The sequence below is a fragment of the Cottoperca gobio genome, chromosome 4 (genome assembly GCF_900634415.1).
Source record: "Cottoperca gobio chromosome 4, fCotGob3.1, whole genome shotgun sequence".
Taxonomy (NCBI): domain Eukaryota; kingdom Metazoa; phylum Chordata; class Actinopteri; order Perciformes; family Bovichtidae; genus Cottoperca; species Cottoperca gobio.
Genome location: NC_041358.1, coordinates 23,366,405 through 23,390,941, shown reverse-complemented (window position 1 = coordinate 23,390,941; position 24,537 = coordinate 23,366,405). Strand labels below are relative to the sequence as shown.

The following is a 24,537-nucleotide window of genomic DNA, read 5'->3' as shown; positions in this document are numbered from 1 at the left end:
GAGATGTTGCTTAAGAGGAAGATTATAGATAGATCCTGTTTATTGTAGAATCGTACTCGGCTCTTAATGATCGGGGAAAGAGTTGTTCCAGTGTGACCGGGATGGGATGGCACTCACCGTGAGAAGCAAAACAATGAGTCACTCAGCTGGCTTGAGTACAGATGTCAGGCGGCTTGACACTTTAACAAATACTGTAGTCTGTCAGTCAGTTCGCAAAACATCTAGCCAACAAGCCTGCCAGTTAGTCAATCACTCTACTAACTAGACAATCTGCTATTTAGTCAGGCAGCCAACCAGCTGGCGTCTCACCTACAATCCTTCAAACCTGTGATTCAACCAGCGAGCACGCCAGGGGCTTGGGGGGGGGAGTATTGAGAAAAGTGGGGAGAAAGAAAGAGGATATAATCTATACGCTACAGTCGAAAGGTCCAGGGCCTGTCTTTGAGCATCTCTGTAGATGTCTTTATTAGCTGATACCTCATTCAGGGGAGTAAGCAAACAAAGCAAAATAAAACCCCAAGAAATACCCCTGTAGCCCTTTAAAAGCCCCAACCCCCCCAACCTTCAATCCAGGCACTTCACCAGCCACCACTGTTATTGACAATCTTGCACCAATTTCAGGGGGCCTCTTATCATGACTGACACACAACCTTTCTACACTGTCAGATCAGAGTAATATTTCGGCCTTTTATGTGGATCGATTGGCCAGTTTGGGGGCACAGAGGGGAGGAAAGGCGGAGCACACAAAAGGTCAACTGTAGTGCTAAATCATTTGAAGATTCTTAATGAAGGGTGTGTGGCTGACACACCTGCTGTTTCATTATTGGGCTGCAGAAAGAGGTAATAGTGTTGATAAGGGGATGGATAGCCAGAGCCACATAAAGGAAGCGGGAGGCTAAACGGAGGGCAGAATCAGGGAAATTGCCCTAAAAAGACACATTTCCTTTGAAGAACACTTTCACCAAGGTCAATAGAAATCACTGCCAATCGTAGCTCTTATTTCAAATCATTGTATATTGCAGATCTTTTAACCTAATCTCCGGGGAGGTGCACCAAGGTTACATATATGTACTGTACCGGAGGGGGAAAGCTGGAGGAAAATATAAAGTATTTATGTCATGCACAGCGAGGCTGCTCTGCCCCGAGTGACTTTGTACATGTTAAACACTGATTGAAAGAACGGAAGGTTTGTGTCTGCACATCTGCCTACAGAGCTGTTCACTCAATAAGTAGAATATTTTTATTCTTCACATATCTCAGGTTCATGTTTATGTATGCCAGCCACAAATAAGGAGACACGATTCTCTGCATTAATACCGATGTGCGATGATGTTTCATCCAGAATGCCAAAAAAGAGAAAAGCTCTGACATGCAATTAGAGGAGCTCACTAGATATGGATGTTAACACCGGTTGTTGATGCTAATGAACACGGCATACTAAGAATGTAGATATAATAACCAATAGCTTTCTTCACGCTCTTGTGTCGGACCTTTTTAAGCCTTTTGTTAGCGGCTGTTTCTAAATACTCGGTCAATCCTCACAGTCACGTATGCAAATGATTTCCTGAAGTGGCTGAAAGCCTTTCGGGGGATAAAGGATGAGACGAGGAAGACTGTGATCCTACTGCCGACTGACTGAGTGCTCGCAGTAAACCCGGGTTAAGTGTCAACGCTGTTCTTCCTCTCTGATCTTCTGTTCTCTCTACCCCCTCAGGGTGCTTCCTCCAGCTTGGTGGTCAAGTTTGCCGACACAGACAAGGAGCGCACCATCAGACGTATGCAGCAGATGGTTGGGCAGTTTGGCATCTTCAACCCAGCCATCGCTCTACCCTTCAGCACCTACAGCTCTTACGCACATGCGGTGAGTTGGAAAAAACGCACGGAGCAAACAAATTGGAAACGCATTCAATTCTAACACGTACACATACTGATTACATATACTATGCTGTAGACGCATGTAGGAATTCAATTGCAATACAGTCGATGAAAGAAACCATCTCGAGGATTTAGCTTACTTTCTTCTATAAAGTTGCTATAATCATGATCAAATTATATATTTTTTAATTTAAACAATGGATTATATGACTACGCGTATGCGAAAGGTGTCGCTAATAGTGATGAACCCACAAAGAGTTATCACTGGACTCCCCTCAGCTCTATGGAGCATTTTAGTGTCTTTCAGCTCATTGTTTTGGTTTTATGGCCCGAAACTTCACAGTTTTGGTTCATTATCACTGCTCTCATTTTAAGCCACAGCAGGCAGCTGCTTTTGTCACAATGCTATAAAAACTTACCGTCTGCTACCTGGTGCAGCACCGAATGGCAGACGAATTTCAGTGACTTACTGGTGAACATAGTGGAGCATTTAGCAGCTACAGAGCCGGACGGTTCCCATTCTCCTCAGGAGTTGGTGGAAAGGAAAACAAGAGTGAATATTGGGCTTTTTACTCATCAGTTTTTACAGCATGTTCCTGATCTCATGTCTTTAGCTACAAGTGATGGAGCCAATATGCTTAAAGCCATAACGTTGGACCGAAAAGCAACACATAGGCTGCGCTACCCTGCTCTAACCTTCACCAGGATAGGTTTCCTTTATCTACACAAAATATAGTTACAAAACTCTGAGTTATTTAAGATAACATGTTGGCTTTTACCAAGTATTTTTGATTTAGTTGTGACTGCAGCATGTGATGCTGTCCCCATGTTTGCAGATTAGTGCTGCACACATTTTTATTTGACCTATAATCTCCTTTGGCTACTCAGTGTATTGCTGAAGTGGAGCAATGTCTTAGAACACTTGACACATGGGACACAGTTTAACCCCGACGTGTGGCCTTTAGCTCGGCTGTTATGTGATCCAATTAAACATCAGGTATTGTAACGCTGCATATCTGCCAGTGAAACCTGTCATTTCTAACTTCTCTAGTCATGTCAGTTCACAGATGGACTTTTTATTTGCATGTGTTGATCCCTACTCGGTCGACACTGCTGGAAGTGAACATGAGCTTATCGTCACTTCCATCAGCACCGCTTCTTCCTCGTCCTCTCCTGCTCTTCAGCAGCGCTGCTATGCCATTACATTCAGGCTTTCACTACCCACAGCACGTCGGCACACACACACACACACACACACACACACACACACACATTTAGTTAGCTAGGACCCTCCAACCCCTTCATCAGCTTCCCTCTGCCCTCCTACCCCCACCCACCATACCCCCCCTCAGGGCATGGCACCATACACACACACAGCAGACCCCCGGCTCTTTGATGAGTTCAGACAGCCTATGCAGCCCTCTCACCACGCGCCCCCTCCACCTTCTATCACACTGCTTCGCTACCCTTCCCCTCTCCCTCCCCCTCTCCCTCCCCCTCTCCCTCCCCCTGTCCCTCCCTCTGGGCCCATGAGATGCTTCAGGGGCCACAGTTGACTCAGAATATTCCATGGGCAACTTATCTGCACACAAGCTTTCTTCTTTCCCGTTGAGGCAGAGCACTCACACATGCAACCTCTCGTGCACGCGCATGCACACGCGCACAGCCGACTTGAAGCGGGCTAAAATGAATTTAAGAAAAGCTTTCCATCCAGCGCTGAGATAAAAACCAGGGCCTCTGTCACAACAGACTGCATAAATACACATAAACATCAGCCGGGTATTTATTCACAGAGGAGGAGGAACACAAATTCATTTTCCCCCTCTACTTATTAGGATGTTAAAGGTATATATATTTTTCGCTGTTTCTAAATGCCAGGATTAATTGTTTAAAATAGCCAGGTCTTGGGGAGCTTTTCCATTTCCCCCATTTTCACATCACAGCCATGGGACCAAGTGTGAAATGTGCAAATTGACCATCCCAGAGTAATTGCGAGGCCATCTCTTGTGCTCTCCCCAGTAAAACTCCCAACTTCATTACCATTCATGAAATGCAGCCCTTTCCCAGGAAATGTGGAGAAATGCAAATGTTTAAGGGTTGGTGGAGGCAGTGGCGTTCTGCGGGGAGACCATTGTGCCCCGCTCAGGTTGGCCATGACTCTTATTTACTGTGGCAGAGACCCGTGTCGACTCAGACAGAAGCACACAAGAGTGTACACTCACGCACTGCGCAGCAAATGTTTTTCTTCTCTCTCTCTCTCTCTCTCTCTCTCTCTTCATCTCTCTCGCTCATACACAAATATAATATGGCAAAGAGCAGGATGATGCTAGGAAATTGAGTTCCGAGTGAAAGTAACAAGGGCACGGGGGATACTTCAGCATTGGAGAGAATCAATTACCATTAAATCTAAAGTAGAAATTGCACGTATGTGGTTTCTCGACACAAAGATTATACAGCATGAATGATGTTAGTGAAGGTGAGATTCTCCTTGTATTAGTATTATGAATCACAGAGACTGTGGGTGCCATGTAGCTTGCGCACATAATGAATTTAGCGAAAAATAAGGCAAGTCGGTGGAGAAACTCTAAGGCAAGGCAACCTTGGAGATACACTCACCCCAACTTTTGATAAAGTAATGAGTGCACCAGAGGCAGTAATGGATTATCAGCAAGGCTCTTGTTTTCATATCTCGCTAAAGACTTATTTAATGAGTATAAACACCGGTTCGGACTACAAGGTAAGCAATAATGTAGAATAAAGGGAACTGTTAGTTATCTATGCAGCAGTTACGATTACATTCCATCAGCTGCATGTATATGGTGCGCAGCCTTGATTCCCCTGTGGCCACTGGGAATGTGCTGAAGTGATACCACGAATGTTTCTTTAGCGTAAGATAAACTACATATATTCCCCCAAGACGAAAAAACCTGCAGTGACACAAGAAAGGACTTTATCTCCAAAGACACACTAGATGTTCGCCCACTCTGCATATACACTGGCCAAGAGAGGAGGAGGTGGCACAGTATAGAATACAGACGTGGGGAGAGATGGTATATATAGCTATAACCAGGGAGTACAGTAAATGGTAAATTCAAAGAGCTACCTCTCCAATACAGGAGTAGATAGGATTATAGAGTTGAGCTGACAGCCAGTAAATTGGATTTTAGTCAAACCAGGAGAAGGAGGGGGCTCTGAACACAAATTGAAGGGGTACAACACTGACAACATATGCCAAAAATGAGAAATGTGCCATTTCTACGATAGACACTGACACTGGTGTGCTCTGACAGGAGACATCCTATTTGCAAAAATGTGATTTCATAAAACACACGCGGAAGGAGAGCGAGCGAGCGAGATTCCTTGTTTCATTACAGTGTTAGTAGTGAGTGATAATAGTTCTCCCATGAATCACTGAATGCAAGTAATAAACCCGGCTTTTATTACCTTTTGTATTTCCCCTTCAAGACACAAACATCATATTTGAACATGATTAGATTCAAGTCACTTTTCCATGTCTCTCGGTGAAGACAGCCATTTTAGCTTCCCTCGGTCTCTTTAGGTGGAGGACTACATGCTGTGTCGGAGGACAGGAGAGAAGTTTTAGATTTAAGGGCCTCCAGCACTGTGTCCCCTTTTGCCTCCCTAAAAGATGCATTGGGCTGAGTGTGAGATGGATAAATGAGAAGAGAGAAAATGGTTTAACTTGGCGCTAATAGTGACAATGTGTGGGCGGATGAGAGGGGAGGATGATGACTGTAAACTCACATTAGGAAACATCTCCCCCTGTTGGAGGGACTCACATTCAAACGGCAACACAGCACACATGAGAAATGATGGGAACAGATTACTGCATCATTTAGCTGCCTCCACGCAGACACACACAAGCATGTGTGTGTGACCTGGTTTAGCTGTATAACACTTGTGAGGACGAGCTCAGATGAAAACAACCTATTCAAATCTTTCCGTGGAAATACAGCCTGCCAGCATGGGGGGGGGGGTTAACAAATGAGGCCCTTGAGCTTCAGTCTTCCTGTCTTCAGTCTTTTAGTTCACCTCATTGACCTACTCTCTCCCTCTCTCTCTCTCATTTTTTCAACCTTTCTCACCCTCTCACTCTCCCTCTTCGCCTCTCTTTGTCTCTCTCTCTCTCTCTCTCTCTCTCCATCCCCGGCTGGTTGGGCTATAAGGGGTCACATGTGACAGAGCTGAGAGTCAGCGAGTCACAGAGCAGCTCTATAGAGATAATTGCCATGTGATAAAGAGGTGATTGCCTGCTGGCACCAGGGGAGAGTAATGCCATCAGGTTGCAATAAAAAAGCAGATGTCTGACACTAAATGAATGCTGCGGGAGCCCGGGCAACTTTCTTTGCTCCCTTTCATCTCACACGCTTCTCTTTTGTCTGCCTTGTTTCTCTTTGCCTTTTCTTCCCTCTTCCTTTCTTTTCAAGACGAAGCAGGAAAGGTTGCGTCTGTGGGTGATGAAGACTCAGTTCTGCTCGTTCTCCACCAGAGACATTTGCTATCTGCTGGGTAGTGCATAAATAAAGAAACGGGAATGGCTTTTGAATGTAATGCCTTTGAAATTTTTGAAAAAGCATATACATATGAAAAGTAAAATGGATAGACTTTGAATATCTCTGTCAACACTAACCACTCTGCTTTCTGCTCTTTATTTATTTTATTTATCGGAGCCGGGTTGTATTAACCGCTGCATTCCACTGTAATTATATGCTTGGGTTTCCAATTTACAGCATTTGAATTTGGAACGAAGCATCAATGAATGCCAGAGTTGTTATCCATGACAATCTGACGGAAGGCATTAAGGATTGCATTATCTAAAACATGCATTGGGAGGGAGGCTTGTATTCACTCCCACTCCATTATTACTTCATCCAGGCCTGTAGCTTATAGGCCACACGACCCCCAACGAATAGGCTGCAAGCTTATTAGAATCAGCCCTAAGTCCCCAGTCCTCGCTGATATCAGCGAGCGGAGCCAGAGAAAAGACAAAAAAAACAGTGAGTGGTGTGACAGTGTGTTTATTCTGTAATACCAGCCCAGTCAGACCCTTCATCCTGAAGTCCAACCCTGTTCACATCCTAATAGAGGGGCAGTCACAGCATTGCCAAAGGGAGGGAGCCCCACATCCTCTCGACCTCTTTGTTTGTTTCTGTGTCATTGCCTTTGTTTAGCTTCTTGTTCCTTTGCTGTCTTTTGTCTCTATGCCCCCTTAAAGGCTCAATTCATCTTATTTGGAAAGGAATGGATGATTCCCATTTGTCACAATGAAATTATGCAAATGACAAAAGGCGTTAATAGATAGCCGTGGCAAGGCATGTGGCTAATGGATGAGATGCCAGCGTTGGGCATTCTGCAGCGGGACAGCCGCTTTCAGGTTACCTGACAGGGGCACTGAGGGAAAATAATTGGCTTTTTCCGTTGCAGGGTCCCCCATGCAAATACAAGCAGAGTGGCATTCTATACCTCCAGTGTCTCACAGTATCGTCATTAGCATTAGTGCCAGTGGCAGAAGAGTTTGATTTCTGCTTATACGAGTCATTCTCAGGCCACAGCCATCAGCAGCTCCCCTGACACGTGGCGGCTAAGCAGTATTAAACAGATGCAGAGACGGGGGTAAGAGGTTTGTCCAGCCGTGTTTGTATTCCTATACCACACGGGTCTGCATGGCGACATAGCCAGCGAAAGATTGTTGATTCCCTAGATAAACCCACTGGTTCACAAGCTGCAGAAGCAATTGTACAATGATGGGTTTTCTTCTGAATTAGTCATTCAGCATAAGGTTTGCACGGGCAGAATTTAAACTGAGTGCCGAAACTCAAATAGAAAACTCTGTCGCTCTTCGTGTGTGTGTGTGCGTGTGCATGTGTGTGTGCGTGTGTGAGAGCACAGTACAGGGCAGCGGTGCATGTGAGCATGAATAAACACTCTGTGGGCTGCATTTGATGGAAAATAGTTTTGGCTCTCACTTCTCACTTCATGCTAAGTGGAAATGCAGAGTGAATGAAAGGCTATTGATTTTATCTCTTTGTGGGGTTTTCCAATGGGCGAAAATTGACTACCATTTCAATTTTCTGACTAACACACTATATTAATAACATGGTCTGGTATCTGAGTTGCATGCTACGCCTATTATATTATTTCAATGACTCAGTGATTCAGTAACACCTCAAAACAGACGAACCAAAAAACATTTAATATTTAATAAAGAGGTAACTCCAAATGTACCTCTAATTTTGGCAAAACTAGTCCAGAGACAGGCCTAGTGGTTTATGACTGAATTATAAAAACGTTCATTTCAAACTCATGTCAGGCTACAAGCAGCGATGATTACGAATACATCAGAAACATGAGAGCTGAGGCCAGGGGAAAATAAGAGACGATTCAGACATCTGTGTCATTTCTTTACAGCCAAACAGAGTTTTGTGAAGTTTGACAATTGTAAGGAAAAAGCAGTGCTTCTGCAAACTTTGCCTGTTCCCCGAGCACATAGATAATGTCCACATGTCAATGCCTTGATTTGTATGAGCCCAACAGACAGCTATTAAATCCTTTCTGCAGCTGGTGACAGGCTTCCTGCTGGGAGGATAGACAGATTCACTAAACATAGGTTGACAGGCTTCTTTTTTCTCCCCTTTCTTTTATTCCGCTCTACTTTCTCTGTACTTCCCATGCACTATCCATCCATCAACCTCAACGTACATCCCTCCCTCTGTTCTACCCTCGCTATGTTTCTCTCTCCTCTCTTGCTCCCCTTCTCCCGTCTTTGTCTGACTCTCTCCCAACTTACTATATTTCTTATTACCATCTGTCCTCCCCTTATCTCTCTTGCACCCCGTTCTCCCTCCTGCTCTCTCTCTCACACACCCCATCCACACCTCCTCTCCTCCACCCATCTCTCCGTGTCCCTCTTCTTCAGCTCATGCAGCAGCAGGCCGCCATCATGGCAGCAAGCCACGGAGGTTACCTCACGCCTAGTGTGGCTTTTCCCGCCACACAGATCCACCAGATGGGGGCGCTCAACATCAACGGCCTCCCACCCACCTCCATGACCCCGATGTCGAGTGAGTTCCATCAAGCCCTCGGTGAGCAGTTCCATTCCCTTTCCTTTTGTGAGTATGTGTGTGTCTCTTTGTGCTTTTGTACGTGTCTGTGGGTTTTTGTGGATTGCGGGTGGGTTAGTGATGCTACGAGCAGGGTTTCTTGTATGCTTGTATTAATGTCCTACTGTTAGTATATGTAAGTTTTGCGTGGGTGTATGTATTTTTACATGCCAGCAAAGTTCTTGTAGGTCAACTTGTGTTTTTGATAATGTCTGTAGGAAAATTTGCATATGTGTGTGTGTGTGTGTGTGTGTGTGCAGTGTGAGAATAAAACTAGAGCAGCAGCAAGGCCAAAAGGAAGGATGCCTGCTTGCTGGTATTCAAAAATGATTCCACTTGAGAGAAAAAGAGACCCAGATGAAAAACAGTCAATTGGATTTGCATGTTTATGTTGTGGCTGAATGCAGGAAATATTTTGGGAATGTAGCAGCAGAAAAAGGAATATCAATAAGTACGTTTCCAGATAAGGCGCTAATTTCCCCATAGTATTTTGACCTTGTGCTTTGAAGCACTTGTGCATGATCTGCATGCAGTTGGTTTTGTTTTCCATAACAAACACCTCCTATGCAGATACATTACAGAGGAAAGGGAAGGACTTTGAAATACCTACCCACTGCATAACATTTGCTTATTCAGCAGTGCTTGATTTTTCTTGAGACAGAAGAAACTTCAAGATTCTCCACTCAACAAAAGCATGAGCCGAAATAAATAATACAGTAACCAAGTCTTTGTTGTGCTCCGCTCACCTACTTTGTCAACACTGCAGTATTGAGTTTGTAAGGTAATGACTTTGGTAACTTTAAACCAATCAGTGAGAGAGAGAGACACACACACACAGACAGACAGACTGAGACAAAGAGACAGACTGAGAGAGACAGACAGACAGACAGACAGAGAGTGTGAGAGACAGAGAGACAGAGACAGAGAGTGTGAGAGACAGAGAGACAGAGACAGACAGAGAGACAGAGACAAAGAGACAGACTGAGAGAGACAGACAGAGAGAGAGACAAAGAGACAGACTGAGACACAGACAGACAGACGGAGAGACAGAGAGCGAGAGACAGACAGACAGAGAGTGTGAGAGAGACAGAGAGCGAGAGACAGACAGACAGAGTGTGAGGAGACAGGGAGAGAGAGAGACAGCTAGAGACAGAGAGACAGGCAGACAGAGAGCGAGACAAAGAGACTGACTGACTGACAGAGAGACAGAGAGACAAACAGACTGACAGAGAGAGACAGACTGACAGACAGAGAGAGAGAGAGAGAGAGAGAGAGAGAGAGAGAGAGACACAAACAGACTGACAGAGAGAGAGAGACAGACAGACAGACAGAGAGATAAAGAGACAGACTGACAGAGAGACAGAGACACAAACAGACTGACAGAGAGAGACAGACAGACAGACAGAGAGAGAGATAAAGAGACAGACTGACAAAGAGACAGAGACACAAACAGACTGACAGAGAGACAGAGAGAGACAGACAGACAGACAGAGACAGAGAGAGAGATAAAGAGACAGACTGACAAAGAGACAGAGACACAAACAGACTGACAGAGAGAGACAGACAGACAGACAGACAGAGAGAGAGATAAAGAGACAGACTGACAGAGAGACAGAGACACAAACAGACTGACAGAGAGACAGAGAGAGACAGACAGACAGACAGAGACAGAGAGAGAGATAAAGAGACAGACTGACAAAGAGACAGAGACACAAACAGACTGACAGAGAGAGACAGACAGACAGAGACAGAGAGAGAGATAAAGAGACAGACTGACAGAGAGACAGAGAGACAGAGACACAAACAGACTGACAGAGAGACAGAGAGAGACAGACAGACAGAGACAGAGAGAGACAGACAGACAGAGACAGAGAGAGACAGACAGACAGAGACATAGAGAGAGATAAAGAGACAGACTGACAGAGAGACAGAGACACAAACAGACTGACAGAGAGACAGAGAGAGACAGACAGACAGACAGAGACAGAGAGAGAGATAAAGAGACAGACTGACAAAGAGACAGAGACACAAACAGACTGACAGAGAGAGACAGACAGACAGAGACAGAGAGAGAGATAAAGAGACAGACTGACAGAGAGACAGAGAGACAGAGACACAAACAGACTGACAGAGAGAGACAGACAGACAGAGACAGAGAGAGAGATAAAGAGACAGACTGACAGAGAGACAGAGAGGAACAAAGAGCAACAAGGCTTATTTTAGATTATCTTTATAGCCATCATAGGAATCTTTACTACAAACTTGCTGCAATATATCAAATTCTCTGTGCACTGTGTTCCTGCAGGGAGGGAACATATTCACTGAAGTCTGTATTCTGTTCACTTCTTCATTCACAGACACAAAGAAAGGACCGTTTTATTGTACAAGTCCTGCTTTACTTACTTCCCAACAGTCAGTTGGATTACAATAAACAGGACAGACAGCAGAGCAGGTGTGGAAATGCTACAGGACCCAAATTAACCTTTTAATCACTCATGTGTCCACCTCAAGCCAAATGAACACATGTAGATAAAGTGAAGTGACGGAACATTCTGTGTGTGTGTGCGTGCAGTACATCTGCAATAATGTTCAACATCGGGCAATATATCTAGAGAGGAGATCCATTTGTCAAATATTCACGGTGATGTTTTCAGTGCAAAGTGTGCACTTTTGGGCGGGCGTAATCAATCAGAGACAGTGATTAAAAGTGGAGCTCAGTCTTGCTGAGAAGCCTCTTATTTTGATGGGTAAAGCACTGACAGTATGACAATTCAGATCTTTGTGTTCTGCATGCATACCTATATTTTGCAACACAATAGTGCTGATGAAAGATTGTGCAACTGTATTGCAAGGAACTCTCTGTCTCGTGTGTGTGTGTGTGTGTGTGTGTGTGTGTGTGTGTGTGTGTGTGTGTGTTGGAGGCTTTGTCCTCCAGCCTGATTGTATTGTTTGTGCTGTCTTTGTATCTCTTTTGAACTGTAGCCTCTCGAAAGCCAAAATCATTGCCTTACTCTGTAAGGAAATATTGCTGAATATTGTTAGATACTCTGTACAAGCCAAACACAACCACATATGTATATGAACATTAGTTGGCAATGCCAGGAGCTAGACACTTGACTTAAAGGTACAGAGACAGGAGGAAGAGAAGTGAGTGGCTGTAAGTCTGTGAATCTGATGTGTGAAGTGGTGCCATTTATCTGCTTTTGGACATGCTTCTATGTTACGCTACAGTCGGCTGATTACCTTTTATTATTGAATGTAATATATTATTAATCCTTGGGAGAAAGCGTGGCTTTTGTGAATTCTCAAGGACCGTCATAAATATGAAATATTTTATTTCCCCTTTCTTCATTCATTAATTTGAGTGTGGCTGCCTGCAGCGGCAGGAGTTAGTGTAGCTCGCTGCTTCGGTTTACACACAGCTATTGTCTCTCTCCCTTTTCACACTAGTGGCTATGACTTATTTAGAGTTCATTGAAGGAATACATAACATTACTGGCAAGGCTGTCTGTATAAGTAGGCCAAGAGACTAACACTGTTGAGAGACTGTAGAATGTCAGTGGGATAATTCATTGTAATATCAGAATAATGTTTTTAAGGTCTGGGAGCCGAGTGCTCCTGTGCTTCGACAGAGGGGTAATTAATGCATTAAGTTGCCTCACCAACCAAATGAAAGCTCAAAACAAATCTATAAATTCTTACATTTAGCAGCTGTGACAAATGTACAAAAACATAACGGGTAGAAAGGTTAATGTCCCCTTTCCCTCTAAAATGAGAGCAATTTCTGATCGCCTTCCTGAATTACCTACCTGCATTAACATGAAGCTCCAATAGTAGCTTAACAGATGAGTAGGCCTGATCTTGTGTTAAATGATCAGTATAACCTCTTGCAACATAAAAAGAAATCTTGTTTGTGACAGCAAGCCGAAGTACAAAGAGGCTCAGAGGTTAAGGGTGTTACTCTGAAAACAATGAGACATCCATTTGATCAACAGATGCAAAGCATTTAAGCTTGATGGTGCATACGCCGTTTGCCAGATGGTTCAGCTGATTAGAGCATGTATCCTTACAATGATGCATGATGATGCTTTTTGAAAATAATGTTCACCAGGTGCCGCTCCCTGAGCGCCAGCAGAAGAAATAAAAGTTAAACAAAACAAGGGAGAGAGAGGCAGAGCTGGAGTAACAGGAAGAGAGAGAGAGAGAGAGAGATAAAGAGGACGAGGGAGGGAAGGGAGAAATGGAGAGAGATGCGGATCCTGCTGGGTATGTGAAGAATACACCGTGTCAAGGACGCTTTGTTAGGATGTGAGAAGTGTGCCATCTGAGTCACTCTAATGTTCTGTTGCATGTGATGCTGCTCTACACTGAAGACGTACATGCACAAGTACACATTACACACAATATAGTGCAGATGCTCCACAGCTAGAGACAAGCTCTCACAGGCAGCCACAACATCCCTGCTGGATCATAGCACTGTGACACAGAACACGTCCATGCACCGGTCCTCAACGACGCATCATACATGTTATACATACATTATGTGTTTAATGTCTAATTCAAACAAATGCAACGGGCAGATAATAAGATATTGAGAGCTGATGAGAAGGAGAATTGCAGAGATGTACTGCTATGAGTGACGCTTCACATCCAAGCTATTTGGAAGCCGTTCAGAGGCAGAGGACACGGCAGCGGAGATGAACACCTGTGTGTCTTAATTCAGCTTCCAGATCATCTCAAACTGTAATAATGCTTTCACTGTATTTGCCTTTTCAAGTACTTCTCCCAGGATTACTTTTATAATCATTCTATCGTTTAAGGGCAAAGATGACAATGTAGAAACCTGTCCAGTTGCTCAAAGGGCTCCATGTGTCTCTCCAATACAAATGTACCTGTTTCAGTTTAAATCAGGCCTATTGCATCAGAAATATAACGGATCCCAGGAGCTCAGGAACTCAAGTCAACAGTTTTCTGGGAGAGCAAAAAGGTATCCCTGTTCCGTGTGTGTGTGTGTGTGTGTGTGTGTGTGTGTGTGTGTGTGTGTGTGTGTGTGTGTGTGTGTGTGTGTGTGTGTGTGTGTGTGTGTGTGTGTGTGTGTGTGTGTGTGTGTGTGTGTGTGTGTGTGTGTGTGTGTGAGTACTTTAAAGGAGCGCACAGCCACACTTCTCAGCTGGACCAAATCGGATGTGTGTAAGCCAAACTGAGCTTTGCAAGAACCGCAGAGCTTCACAAGCTTCCCAGCTGGAGGTGTTGTTGTGATTGGAAGGCAGAGAGTGGTTGCCGTGGATAGGCGATTGCTGCCTATGGCGGAGGGACACAGTTTGGCGGTCGAGTGGTTGGTGCGGATCTCGTACGTGACCTTGAAAGCAGGGAAAATAGGTCGTGGCTACTCCATTGCTTCTTATGGTTTCCTTCTATTGTCAAGCAAGCAAAGGGGTTACTGTAAGTGAGGAACACTCCGCAGACCTGTTCTTCACAGATACGCGGCTCCACTCTTCACGCTCGATTTAGTTCAAAGCTCCCATCTTCAAACTGTACGGATGGAGATGATGTAAAGGTGTTTAGAACTTGACAATGTGTTATTCATCGTATAACAAGCAGAAAGCCTTCTGTAGACTCATCAGAACATCACAGACTTTGTATTTTATTAGATTAAAGATGTTTTTATTTGCTTCCCCAGCTATTTATTTATTCATTTGTTGAGGCTAGCTTCCACTTCAGCCCTCAACCAAAGATGTCACACGGCTCTCTGGAGAGTTACGTCATCAGCATTACAAGCTTCGTTCTCCCAAAACAAGGTCATCAGTGGAGATGAGAAACAGGAGGAAGATTTTATAAATTAATTAAGGTAGCGATCCGACTTTACCCAAACTCACAGCTCACTACAGTTCCCTCGCAGAGTACAGATGGAGTGCACAGCATCGCTCTTTGTTGTGGTAGCAACAAGTGTTTAATTAAAACTTAAAGTCCCTGAAAACTAAATCTTTAATACTTCTCCACTACATTGAATATTCATAGCTAAAGAAAAAAAAAAGCAATACATTCATCATATAATGTGTGTCATCAGGGCTGTGTGGGTGATTGACGGTAACCCACCAAATAAATAGAGATTTCTCATGTGGGAGCTCATCACTTATAGTACAAAGTAAAGTTAAGTGGAAACACTCTCTACATCAGTCAGGACATTATAGGTAAGAATCACCCATCTTCTCTCTCTCTCACGCCTCAATTCAAAATGGTATTTAAACACGTATTAGACAATGACATGCATTAATTTGAAAGTGCATTCACATCTTATCTGCCTCACAAATATGCATCAGTAATCTAAAGGACAGTATTCAAAGTCACATAGTTTGTTCTTGGTATACCGACTGAGATACCCCCCCTTTATTCAGACGTATTAGTCACACTTTAAAGGACCATTCAGAAATGTTCTCTTTCAGTCTAAATGAATCACATTTTAAATCAGTTAGATGAAAGCATCTGTTTTGAATGCTTATTACTTGCTCCAGCAATAGGCGGTCCTTGTGCTAGTAATGACTGCACTCTCCCGTATGGGTATAGCGTCGCTCGTTGATTTGAATGTATAATTAGCATAACAAATGCTTCTGTCTCATGTGAAGACCTCTCTGGCGAAGCAGTCGTACCAAAGAGAAAATCAACAGTTGTCCCCCCTCTTAAGAAGCAGTGTGCAAGAATATGAATGTAATTCTGCTTCCCATAACGTTGATATATTTGACATACACACATATACATACTGTTTTGCCGTGCAGACCTCTTTCTTGCAGTAATAATAATAATGGAGAAGTGATATTTAAGAGCTAGCTGGGTAGAATATGTAATCTGCTGTCAGCTTCACCCATGCTAGAGTGGGGAACAACATGTCATTATTACAGGCCAATACACGCAGCACACACTGACATCCGCACTGTTGTGTGTGTGTGTGTGTGTGTGTGTGTATTATAAACAAGCTATGAATACAATTCCCCACAATGCAAGAACTATATGTCCACTGAGGTATAAAATGAAAATGTCTTGTTATTTTCTAGTTCAGGATAGTAGGAAATGCTTCCCCATTTCCACTGAGGAGAACATTCTCCGGGTCTGCTCACGCTGGATATTGGGTCATTGTGACAGTGAGGATAAAGATGATGACTCGGCTACATAAATGGCTTTCACATGTAATCATTGTTTTATTGGCCATGGTGTTGCTTATTGTCTTTTCCTTATATCATAACCCCATTTTGTGATCCAACACATGTATAACGCAGCTACTCTTGTATTTGTTACCATTCAGTTTAGTATTTTTGTGGATACTTGTTTTACAGCTTTGCCTCACGACAATATAAATGCTGTTTTTATTACTCTTGTGAGTTTTATGCTTATTCCCTGCTGTGACATTTCCAGCATAATAACCTGACTGCACTCGGTGGCCTCAATCTGTTACTTTTATCAAGTGTTCTCCTTTACCACAGATGTCACGTCCAACTGCTGACCCTAGAACTTATGTAATTGCATGTAAGGGATCCACACTACCACTTACTACTACCGCTGCTACTCCTAATATCGCTGCAACTCTTGCACACACATAGAAGCGCGCTCCCACAGCACTGCTAAGCCTTGGAAAATGAATTTGCCTGATGATGGAGAGGGTGCATTATCTGGCGGTACAGTAGAGTGCGTGTGGCCCGAGCAGACTAGCTGTCTCTAGCCCTCAGAATAGGAGCGGCGGTCTCCTGGGTCCTGATAGGAGAATGGGCTGAAGCTGCAGTCTAATTCATCACAGCTCCGCAGGAAACAAGCAATCGTGGGGAGGCTTAAAAAAAAAAAAAAAAGGAAACCAGTGCAAAAGACACAACAGCTCTCGCTGGACCCGAGCAATTCCCCCAGTCACTGCACTGACTGTCAGCCTCCTCATGACTTAAATGCTGAGGTAGGGAGAGCAGAGGAGAGGCAAGATAGTAGGTAAAGAAGAAGAAAAAGCAATTCCATATGGATATGTAGATGACACCATTGAGTGGTGGGAGGTTTCAGCGTGTGATGTACAGCATATTCACCGCCGCATTAGCATAAATCTCAGTGTATGTTATGTGTATACGGGATGTGATTGTTTACCCTATCTGGACCACTTCTCAAAGGGGGTTCTTTACTCAGCCACCAGATTGTGGGAATATGGCCCGCTGGAGGGTTTCCGTGACAACCTGGGCTTTCTGTCCAATCAGGGCGAAGGTTTCCAGATTGAGAGGTGGTCCTCAGGGGAGCTGTACTTCAACGAGCTTGGATGCTTTGCCACGGAGCAGCCCTTTTAGAGAGACCATCACACAGTGAGATTCTGCTCAAAATGGGTACTTTGATGTTCCTGGCATAATTGGAAACACTTTCCAAAGGAGGGTCCTTTTAAAATTCATTGAATGAGAGAGGACAGGGAGCATCCAATTTCAATTCCTCTCATGAACCATCCTGCAGCTGCCTTTTCAGGCGTGCACCATATATGTTATGACCCACCCATTTGTCAAACTGCCAACTGTTGTTATTTTGTCTTTTTTTTTTTTATGATGTATAAAAGTAAGAGGCATCTTTGTATTTTTGTTTTGCTACCTGTTCATTCAAGCAAATCTCCCCCTGTAATCTCCTTCTATTTAGTCCAGATCTTTTCCTTTTTTTTCCTCTCTCTCTCTCTCTCTCTCTCTCTCTCTCTCTCTCTCTCTCTCTCTCTCTCTCTCTCTCTCTCTCTCTCTCAGAAGTTGCATAGTGGTTTCATCATCTCGAGCAGTAGGAGCCAGCATGGTATCACAAACACTACGGGCAGGCTCATTTTTCACAGGTTGACTTCGCAGCTATCCTGCAGGATGTGTCACGGCAAACGGCTGATATGTGACAGACTTGCGTCGCATCCGTGTCCTTGCATTAGAGAGGAGATGTAGTGTGTGTGTGTGTGTGTGTGTGTGGTTATACTTGTCCTGGGGTGTGTTTACTCTCTGTACACAATAGGAAAACCTGTCTCTGTGCACACTTATCTACATCTTAATGCACAACAACTGTTTTGTAATATCATGTAGAGCTACGTAGATTGAGCCAGTAACCTTAAACCTTTTTTTTTCCCAGCAGGCCTCAGTTCTCCACCAGCCAACATCACCACCTCCGCCGTGCCAAGCCTCGTCACACCCATCGTCAACGGATTCACCGGCATCCCTCATCAGCCCAACGGACACCCCGCTGTGGAGGCTATGTACACCAACGGCCTGCCGCCCTACTCCACCCAGAGCCCCACCGCTGCTGACACCCTCCAGCAAGCCTTCACTGGAGTACAACAATACACAGGTGGGAGACGGCTTTGTTTACTACGCTGTATTTCTGGGATTTTACAATCTGTCGTAAATGCTAAATGTGCAACAGCTACGAGACAATTACCGCAGGGTAAGTACTGTATGAGCGAGGCTATATGTATTCAGACGGGGTAGGACAGCGACTTAGAACATAACATCAGAGAGCCTTTGATTGCACATGTTAGCCTGTGTGATCGACCTTAAGCATCCTTGACGTCGTTCTCTGTGGGATCCCTGTTTTTACACTCCTCTCTCTCTCTCTCTCTTCTGTGCTCTTTCTTCCTCCTTCCTCTTCCTCCTTCCTCTTCCTCTCTCTGCAGCAATCTACCCAACCACCACGCTGACTCCCATTGGCCAGACACTGCCCCAACCACCCCAGGTCATCCAGCAGCAGCAGCAGAGAGAAGGTGAGGGTGAGAGAACATTATTACTTTTTACACATCTCATCCAGTATAATAGACACATAAAGAAGATGAGCACGAGAAACCAATATTACTTTAGCGCTGTACACACCTCATCCCGTGTAGCGCACACGTATAAAGACTGCGCGGGCGACAGAAGATTATTACTTTAACGTCGTACACATCTCATTCTCTGTAATAGATAAATATAGTTGAACAGCTGAGAAAACAACGTTAGTGAAGGCAGTTCACATTTTAGGATGAGGGTGATGGGACAAAAGTAATCCGACTATATTACTGCGTCTTGAGGTTACATATATAATCGACATAAAGTAATAATTAAAGCTTGTATAATAAAATCGCAGCGCGGTTTCCACGGTAATGAGTACATTAGGTTGCGTAGACGTCGTTTCATTGTTTAATTTGTAACTTCAGTTATTTTGGTATTGGCTATGTTTGTGTCAGAGGTGCGAATGTATGATTGAAGGCCTCGTATGAAGCAATCAAGCTCTCAGTTTTACATGTCATTTACATGACAGGTTTTAGTTATTTATAAAAATAAAAACAACTCTTTCTTTTGATTGATTAGATTCTATTTCTTTTGCGGCACATTGATCACACTGCAGATAGTTTTTAAAAATGTGATTTATCATCTGGATTTATACTCTTGATGTTCATATTTAATCAGAAAAGTCAAAGAAATGTAAATAGAAATGTAAAATTCATTCTCATCCATTCAGTATCAGCCAATCAATGCAAGAACGTTTCCATTTATCTTTGTGTGTTTAAGAGCAGTTAGGTTTTCATCACTGATAATGTCACAGACGTTCCTCAAAATCTATTTCCACTTATCTTAATTCAGTTGACACGAGAGAGCGCATGGATCAAAATGACAAATTCACAGCTGCCCGTCTCTCTCCCTCACACACACCGACACGCTCTCTGTCTGTGTTCAGGTCCCGAGGGCTGTAACCTGTTCATCTACCACCTGCCACAGGAGTTTGGAGACAATGAACTCATGCAGATGTTTATGCCCTTCGGCTCCGTCATCTCCTCTAAGGTCTTCATGGACCGGGCGACCAACCAGAGCAAGTGCTTCGGTGAGTTACTCTCTGCCACTCACACGCGGCTATCATAGGGAGATGGGACTTTTGGCTTTTTCTCTACATTTGTGCTGGCTTCTTCTTAGATGAGGTACGATTATATGTGTTTGTAGTTGCCAAGCATTGACATAAAGATGCAGTAATGGCAGGTCTGGGTGCACAGGCTTTTCCCATGATTTCTAATATGTAAAGAGGGGGAAATTGCCTATTTGCATAAATACACTCAAGGGAAATGTCTAATGTCTGTATTCAGGAGACGGACACGCAGCAATGTGCTCTTCTACAAAACTAAAATGTTGTTTCGCAGTCTGACATGTTATAGTTCAGACTTCAGTGGGTGTTGTGTATAAACTCACTGCTCAGGCGTGAAGCTTCATCGTCTAAGTACAATTTGGGGAGTTTTTATTTCCATTCTGCACACCAAACAATTTCTTAAGCAAATATTTTTTTTAGGCGGCGTTAGATTGTGATGATGTTTGACAGCACCCAGACGTAGAGGATTGAAGGATCTTACCTCTGGCTGACTGACTGACCTGAATTTGCATCTTGATGACTGCTGTGCTTTTGGCATCAGTGCTGCAGAAAATGTGCTGAATTACATTGTAGCCAAACTAGCCATGATGCAGTCGATCAGAGCCCATGTCCTTGTTTCTGTTTGCCAGCTGTGTGACCTGAAAACCTTGAGGTGCTGTATCAGCATCCGCATCACCGTTCTGTAACCCCAATATCTGTCAATACCCTCACACACCTCCACGCCTCCCGTCCCATTTAGCTCTGTCAGTCAACACACTCCAACAAGCCCCAGGGTTTATAACAACTTTGAGGAGACAGGTAGGCACAGGTGGGTGGGGGGGGGGAGGCAGGCAAAGGACGATTATGGATCAGCATTTGTTTTCACTTCAGGGAACAGCAGAACCCTGGGCAAAATTGATCGCCGGTCCTGTCTCCCTGGGGGGACTTAATAACATATAAATTCATGAAAGAAGAGCTATTTGCAGTATTGACTTATACACTATGCTTTTACAACATAATGTTCGGCCTGGGGAAACAGGGAGCACACTGGTGTAATTAATCTGGAGGGGAGAAAGAGGGGATAAACTTAGATTGATGGCGTGCAAAAGACAAGGAAACATAGAGTAAGAGAGAAAGCACACTTGTAATGTGTGACAGGACTGAGCGGAGGGCTTACAGCTCTAAGCCTGCATCTCCTCTCCATCTCATCTCCGCTCCCCGCCCGAATGTGTTAACCTGATGGTAGGTTAGGAGGTCACCTCCTTTCCCTTGCCTCTATACTTTCTTCAGACTTGCATTCAGCCGTGCTCCACGCCGCCCAGCCTTCGCCCTAATGGGCCAATCCAGAGCCAAGCAGACAAGTCTCCCAGGTGGCTGTGGACATGGAGAGGCTCCTGCTGTTTTTCATGGGTCATCGGCTGCTCCTAATGACACCACAGACACAGGGGAGCGCATCAAGCGTAGACACACTCCACTGCAGTTTCTGGTCACTGAATTCTCAAGGCTTTATTTTTACACATGATGAAAACAGGATGTTCAGCATAGGTTTGAGGAGGGGTGCATCTTGGGGGAAATGCAGACTTGTCTCCTCATGATGAACTATGTTTGCTCTTGTTTTGGTCGAACTGCTTTGCCGAGGGACGTGTGCTCGTTCATTTTTGTAGTTTGGGCTTTCGAGGGATGTCAGAAAGCTATGTCGAGAAATATATTGAGTTACAAACGGGATGGTGTGGCTAAATGACTTCTTTATATTTGTATTTCTTATCTCATGTACTCCATGTTTCAGTCGCGTGGGTGAACATGTTGTTTGTTGTATATGTGGGGGAAAGAATATTAGTCTAAGTGCATGTTCTCTGTACTCCAAATAAAAACATTTAAGGGAAAAGAAAGAATTTCTAAGGAAGACCTGGTTAACATACTGATTACAAAAGTAACTGTTTGCATGTCATACGAGACGACGTGTCTTTCCCCTCACAGAAACACACTTGTTGCATCTGGAGTCCAACAATGGTCGGTTGTTTAAGCCGTTGTTAAATCTGATGAGAAGTTGTGCAACAAAACGCAGCTGGCCGGTGTTCACTGTGGACGTAATAAACTCTCGGGGGAGGAAAAAAACAATCCTGTTAAATCTGTTTTTAGTTTTAAAACAACTTTACAGCACACGATCACAAGCGCTGAGCGTGTGCTGCAGCCCGAAGGTGCTCGCTGCCTCAACAACGCCATCTAGACTCCTTGAGGAGGCAGACACGCCGGGATGATCAAGCTGAGATATTTATTTATATCTCTCGCGCTTTTCTCCAGCACGTTTCTCTTCGTTTGACTTTTTTCCGCATCAGATATCATCTCTAAATATTGACTTGCATTACGTTAGAGTTTGATTAGGCACTTGTAATGACCTTAATTCTCAACGGGGCTAATGAACGTGTCCTTTTCTGCCGCAGGTTTCGTGAGCTTCGACAACCCTGCAAGTGCACAGGCAGCTATTCAATCCATGAATGGCTTTCAGATTGGGATGAAGAGGTTGAAAGTCCAGCTAAAGAGACCGAAGGATGCCAGCCGCCCTTACTGACACAGCCTACCTTCAGTATTCATTGCAGCAGCACAGGTGAGCCAGCAAAGTGTCAGAGCCCCGTCACCGCTTCAACATTTAGATCCTCGACATTATTTAGGCTGAAGACTTAACTCTGTAAGAGTGGCAGTTGACATCCGGCCAAACGGCGTCGTCCTCTTCTTCTTCGGATAGCCTGAATATATACGACCTTGTAGTTTCCTTATCCAAACGACACGTAGGTTTTTAAGTATACTATGTGTTCAGTGTCTGCCGAAATGTAGAAACTATAAGGGGGGGGGGGGGGGATTTCATACGCCTCATAGCAGGCGTATTAATTATGGGAAAATCTGTCATCACGGTGATTGACAAAGATTGATTGGTGTGCCAGTGTGGGTTAGCTCTCTCCAGACCATTTCACTGATATAATGGAGCCGTGTTGAACTACCCAAAGTTTAAAGAAGGGGCTCTTTGGAATGACAGCTTAATGAGCAGTGAGATCTGAAATTGCCTTTTTTCTCCTCTCTTTTTTTCTCCCCTTCCTTCCAGGTTTTAGAGGACACGTGAAGATATCTCGGAGGAGTTAAACTTTTTTTCTTTGAAAGCAAAAAATATGTTTTAAAAAAATCAACACATAAGGAATCTTTGAAGACATATCAGCATTTACTTATGAAGATATAGGTTACGGCAGAAAAAGAAGATGCGAGAGAGGAGGAGGAGGCGCTTCACCGGGGGACTTAACAGTAACAGATGGCGCAGTGCAAGAAAGACGAGAAGGAAAAAAAAAAAACTGGAAAAAGATGTGACGAGACTGAACAACAGAACTTTTTCTTGTTGAGACTTGAATTGTTAATTAAGCAACAAACTAACAAACAAAAAAGCAGCAACAACAAATAGATTTCTATATACATATTATATACACATATATATAAGGAAAGAGGCGCTTGTGGCTTTTACTGTACTGGACAAATGAGGGTTAAAACTTGAAGATCAAGACAAACAGTGGAAAAAAAGAAGCTATTCTATTGGTCCACTGACAGACTTTCTTTCTCTTTCCCTCTTTCTCTTATTCTCTCACCGTCTCTCAACAAGCGCAGAACTATGACTCTTGGAGGTCACTGAGGTTTCCATTAGCAACAGTAGAACTGCAAATCTTTCACCCCGAAGGGACCAAAGGACCAAACATTTGTATTGTTCTGAACAGTAATATATAGTATTAATGATACTAATACTACAAACTACTACTAATACTATTACAAGTTAAACTTAAAGAAGAAATACTAGCTTCAGGTTTGAAAAAAAAAAAAAAAAAGAGGAAATGGGTTTTGGTTTATTTTTCCTTTTACATTTATAGCTACTGGGTTTAAGGAATATTAAAACAAAACAGAAAAAAAATGTATAAAGCTATACTATTTTAGTGGCGTAGAATATGTGGGTTAGACATTGTTTCGGGCATGTTCAGATAAGTTCTTTTGCCACTCATTGCTTCATCTGCATCCCAGCATTTCATCTCGGAGGTGTGATCTGTCGCTGTTATTGTGTCGGTAGAAGAAGAAAACAATCCCGTAGTGCCAAAAGTGACACAATAACAGCCTCTAAAACCAAACATTACTGTGTGTCGAGCCATGTATCGCCGTCCTCACTTCCGTAATTGAAGCGAGAGTAATTCCATGTCATCATTAAAGCCTTGATATTACAGATAATCTGACCATAAAGCACTGTGGTAAAAGTGCCACCCGGTTGAGCTGGATACGCAGCAGTAAAGCAGCACAGCATCTGTAACTGCTTAATAAAATATACAAATGAGCCTGACAGCAGTTGTAAAAAAAAAAAAAAAAAAGATTCCATCGGCGTGTCACAGTGGTCCCTGCCGGGTCGTGCCCTCTCCCGCTGCCAAGCTCCTCCAGCTGCTCTCAGCAGGCGAGAGCAGACTCCCCTCCTCTTCCTCCTCACCTCCAAGTGCCAGCAGATCTCTCTCTTAATAGGGACCATCGGTTCACGGGGGCCGAGAGCTAACCCACAGCATAATTAGGATAATGATAATATTGATCAGATGGGGAGCAGCACCGCAGGGCAAGAGATGAGCAATCAATTACGCATTGGCATTTTGAATGAGTTGACTGAGTGACAGAGTCCATTTTTCTCTCAGTA

At 43.9% G+C, this 24,537-nt stretch overlaps 1 protein-coding gene across 9 annotated transcripts in view; it reads left to right on the top strand.

Annotated features, from left to right (window-relative positions):
- celf5a (cugbp, Elav-like family member 5a) overlaps positions 1–24,239 on the top strand; it is a 168,436-nt gene extending 144,197 nt beyond the window's left edge. For 3 of the 9 annotated variants that reach the window (XM_029429023.1, XM_029429032.1, XM_029429033.1), the window contains 7 exons: positions 1,715–1,861; positions 8,813–9,005; positions 18,105–18,317; positions 18,643–18,735; positions 19,680–19,823; positions 22,280–22,443; positions 22,936–24,239. In XM_029429023.1, the coding sequence (XP_029284883.1) occupies positions 1,715–1,861; positions 8,813–9,005; positions 18,105–18,317; positions 18,643–18,735; positions 19,680–19,823; positions 22,280–22,407 (918 nt within the window). In that variant the 3' untranslated portion in view covers positions 22,408–22,443; positions 22,936–24,239. Of the gene's footprint in view, positions 1–1,714; positions 1,862–8,812; positions 9,006–18,101; positions 18,318–18,642; positions 18,736–19,679; positions 19,824–22,279; positions 22,444–22,935 lie in introns of all 9 variants that reach the window. The other 6 variants (XM_029429027.1, XM_029429029.1, XM_029429031.1 and 3 more) reach the window with 6 other exon arrangements.
- Positions 24,240–24,537: the final 298 nt, after the last annotated feature.